Source organism: Manihot esculenta, chromosome 12 (assembly GCF_001659605.2).
Source record: "Manihot esculenta cultivar AM560-2 chromosome 12, M.esculenta_v8, whole genome shotgun sequence".
In the NCBI taxonomy this organism is placed as follows: domain Eukaryota; kingdom Viridiplantae; phylum Streptophyta; class Magnoliopsida; order Malpighiales; family Euphorbiaceae; genus Manihot; species Manihot esculenta.
Window position 1 is genome coordinate 4,091,076 of NC_035172.2, and position 4,722 is coordinate 4,095,797.

Here is a 4,722-nt window from a genome sequence, read left to right on the forward strand (position 1 = left end):
CGGATTCGGATAATTTAAATTAATTTTTAATCGAATTCGGAACTGATTTGAATATTACTAATATAAATCAGGTTCGGGTTCGGATAGTTTAATTTTCGCGGCTACCCTACCCGTTTACATCTCTAATTAAATTCTACCATCAATTTATGTAATATATTTATCAATAAGTTGATCATATAATAATAATTTATATTAATACTTAAAAATATTCAATTAATTCCTTATAGCAATTTCCTATTAACCAGCCACAGTTCCATTCCTTTTTTTCATCTTTTACATTATTTATATTGAAATCAATGGATTATTTGTTAAAATCTTTATTCATTAATCTTTATAATTAAATCTTTATTTGGTATTATTTTTAACAAAAGAACAATTTGGTATTATATGCATATAGTTAATGCCTTCCACAAAACTGCATCGTTTTAGTATGAGGTCCAACCTAAAACCCTAAAATCACATTTTGCAGCCGCACTCCCGCGAATATATATCTTCCTAACCTGCTCCAAGCCAGTAACTTTGTTCCTCTCGCTGCTGCGCCCTTTATCTCGCTGCAATTGCAGCTGCTGCTCGGCTTGTATATCATCCCAAGCAGGATCGCGGAACTGCAGGTTTGATACTGAGGAAACCTATGAACAGATAGTAGAAAGTGTTCTTTGTTTTTTTTTTGAACAAGAAAGTTGGGCTTTATATGAACACACGTTTTATTCTCCCTTTTCCCTGTGTGTGTGCGCGCCTGTATAAATTTCTTTGAAGTTATTTCATTTAGTTATCATTTTACTTTTCCAATCATTACGTTTTCTTTTTTTTCTATTCAATTTGGGTTTTGGGTTATGTCGCATTTGAGGGAGTTACTTTTTCTTTAATTTTGATTTTGAGTTATGGGTTATGTCTCTGTTTGAGGTAAATGCACTGCAGGGCCTTCTTCATATGAATGACTGGTGTAAGGATCTTGTAATTGCTGGTAAATTATGTTTTTGTGAGTTTTTCATTATCCGCCAAATGTGATTAATTGTCTTGCTTTTTTCCCTTATTGATTGGTTTTGGCAATTATTATATTTTTTTGGCGGAAAATTTTGTATTTTGACAGTTCTAGATCCTTGTATCTTACGAGGACCCAACATTTTATATTTTCATGTTTACATTCCGAATTTTTTGATGGGGCTGTTAGTAGGTGGATCTCTAATGTACTTTGAGATGGATGGTTTTGGATACTGGGGATTTTGATTTTTAAAATTTTAGATTTGATTTGTTCCTCTCCTAACTGGGGTTTGTTTAGTTATTTATTCAAATACAATGTCGAAGTATGTGTTCCAGGGTCTGTATTGGTAGCCGCAAGTGCACTTTCTTCTTTATTTACTTTGTTTATTTTCTGATCTATTATGTTCCATCTGTTCTAGTTTTGTGAAGATGTATACTGCAAAGCAGAAGATTCACAAGGACAAGGATGCTGAACCCTCTGAATTTGAGGAGTCTGTTGCTCAGGTTTTAAAATGCTCTTGTTGTTCTTTCATTTGTGAAACTAAAGTTACACCTTTTTTTTTACAATGTTTACTCCTTATTTATTTGCAGGCTTTCTTTGATCTGGAAAATACCAACCAGGAGCTGAAGAGTGACATGAAGGATCTCTACATAAATTCAGCAATGTAAGAATGGTCTAATTGATTCATGCATTATGCACATTATGGTTATGCATTGGGCTTGCTTCTTAACTCCTGTTTACTCTTCCGTATACATTGCAGCCAAATTGATGTTGCTGGGAATAGAAAAGCTGTCGTTATCCATGTTCCTTTCAGATTGAGGAAAGCTTACAGAAAGATTCACGTTAGGCTTGTGAGAGAACTTGAGAAGAAATTCAGTGGAAAGGTAATAACTCTTCTTGTTGGGGTGGCTTTCAATTTTATTACCATCCTTAAGAAACAAAATAAACATCCTATTGGTTTTCATAGGCAAGCTCAATTAGGTATCATATCTGTATTTTGCTTAATTCAATATTAGCAGGTCTGTTTCATCCTAAGAACTAAGAAGTATTATTTTTAGTTACCCTCTTGCCCGGTTTGACTAAAAGCAACTAAAAAAATTGCTTTCCAGATGCAAAATGCATAACCCAGCAAATTTTTTATGATAGCCAGTCCATTCTTAACCCAGCTTTCCAAGTCTCATATTTCTAATCCCTGAATGCTATTGTGTTAGTTCACATGATTATTTACTGGAGGAATCTTCATAATTTTTTCTGAGTTAGTCTGTAGTGCCAAGCAAAGGAATGTTTATTATTAACCTTTTTTTTTTCTTTGAAACTCCCATCTAATTTTGTTAAATATATGTTGTAAATGGTCTTATTTTCATCTTTTGTCCTAATTGTCTATTAGGATGTAATCCTGATTGCTACCAGGAGGATATTAAGGCCTCCAAAGAAAGGCTCAGCTGTTCAAAGGCCTCGCAGCCGCACACTTACTGCTGTGCATGAGGCAATGCTGGAAGATATTGTACTGCCTGCTGAAATTGTTGGCAAGCGCACGAGATATCGCATTGATGGATCTAAGATAATGAAGGTAATTCTATAAATAAACATTTTCTAATCATAATTGGGATCCATAACATTGGCCGTTTGTAGGTTGATATTTAATGCATTTCAGATTGCCAATGAATTTATTTGGTTGGTATACTAGCTAATTGTTCATTGTGATAAACATCAATTAAAGTATTTCTGATGTCGAAATCATTCATCTGCATGCTAATTGTACACCTTTTATGGTAAGGTTTTCTTGGACCCAAAGGAGCGAAACAACACAGAGTACAAGTTGGAGACTTTTGCTGCAGTTTACAGGAAGCTTTCAGGCAAAGATGTTGTGTTTGAGTTTCCAGTAACAGAGGCATAAAAGGTTGAGAGATGTGGCATCTTTTGCATGTTTTTCACAGAAACTGCTTTAGTTAGCTATTTAAATTTTGAAAATTGAGTCGATTTACCTGGAATTGTTTGTGGTGGATTCATTTCCTTGAATGTGATTTACTACTTTACTCTTAAATATGGTGTTTTGATTATATATAACTAAAAAGTATTTGGTTAAATTATACATTTCAAAGTGCCTAGAAATATGGATGGGATTTCATTATTTATTTTAAATTTTAAAGCTGAATTAATATTCTTTGTTTCGATTTATGCACAAGCTTCAAACATGAAGAGTGAATTTATGTTCTAAAAAAAAAGTGAATTCATGGCTAAAAAGAGAATGTAGACGAGGGAGAAAAGGCTGATACATTCTTGAGCCCAATGCTATTTGAAAAGGCAATTAAAATTACAACCTACTAAATTCATTAACCAAGTATTACTCATTTTCATAAAATGATTAATTTCAACAAAACAATAATAATTATTTATGCTCATCCCAAACCTAGTCATGGGAATTATTTTATCATCCTTCTCATTATTATATTTATTATTTTCATATATCTTTAATAAATGTATGAATAAATAAATGATATGCTCAAAAATTTTTTTAATACTTAGGCCTCTTTAGTTTTTATTATTTATTATTTATTGTTTGGTAAATAGCAGTGTTTAAGGATTAAATAAGTGAATATTACTATTTATTTATAAATTTACATATTTATATTATTTATTATCGTTTTATATTTAATAGCTAATAAAATATTTATTTTATATAAACAACTAATCACTAAAATCTAAAACTAAGCGTTTAATCAACTATTTAAATTACTATACAAATAATGTCTTGTGCAAATGATGCCTTAATATATTACATAATTTATTTGAAAGAATACATAATTTATTTGGAAGAATTACTATAAATTCTAATTTTAAAAAATTCACAAATTTATTCATATTTTAAAATAATTTAATTAAAATATTATTATATTTTATAAAATTGATTTTTTTTTAAATGAGAATCGGAAGTTGGAGGAATAGAATTCGAAATATTTCAGATTTACTCGGATATATCACCAAATTATGCTCGAGTACGAATTATTTAATTATTATTAGTCAAATTATTGTAATTTTAATTAGAAAAATTAAATAATATAAATATTAAAAATTATATAAATATTAAAAATTACATAAACTCCATAGTATATATAATTAAAATTATAAAAAATTAAATGGTATAAATATCCAAATCAATTGATATTTTATTGATATAATAATTAAAAATTTGATTTTACTAAATATAAAAATATTTTAATTAATTAATTTTGAAATGCAAATCAACTGATATTTTTTTAAAATTATAATTTTTTCAATTTATTTTTTATAATACAATGAAAAATATAAACCCACCTTCATATTTAATTAAAAAAATTATGTTACTTATTCTAATATAATCAAGTAAAATAAAAAATATTATAGATTTTTATTAAATTGAAATAAAATAGGATATTTTCCGATTAAAATTTTTAAAATATTGTGATAAAGTAGCTAAAATTTAAATATATCATTATCGTAAATTATGTAATTTAATTTATTTATTTTCAATTTTCATCAATTATATAGTTTAAAGAACTTATTATTTCCAAATTTATAAATATTTTTCTGAAATAAACATAAAAAATTTATAAAGATTTTAATTAACTATATAAATAATAAACGTCAGATTAGCGCACATTTATATACATATATTACATATATATTTATATTTATATCTGTTATTTTTTTTTTACAAAAAAAAAGCTTCCAATTTTTTTCACTGTATGTACGTGACTTTT

The 4,722-nt window shown here is 28.1% G+C and overlaps 1 protein-coding gene across 1 annotated transcript; it reads left to right on the plus strand.

The window, feature by feature from the left end:
* The first annotated feature begins 458 nt into the window (after window positions 1-458).
* Window positions 459-3,026, plus strand: LOC110628288 (40S ribosomal protein S7). Its single transcript, XM_021774888.2, has 6 exons — window positions 459-611; window positions 1,401-1,485; window positions 1,573-1,646; window positions 1,743-1,866; window positions 2,370-2,552; window positions 2,760-3,026. The coding sequence occupies exons 2-6, from the start codon at window positions 1,411-1,413 to the stop codon at window positions 2,877-2,879; spliced, it is 576 nt and encodes a 191-aa protein (XP_021630580.1). The 5' UTR covers window positions 459-611; window positions 1,401-1,410; the 3' UTR covers window positions 2,880-3,026.
* Window positions 3,027-4,722: the final 1,696 nt, after the last annotated feature.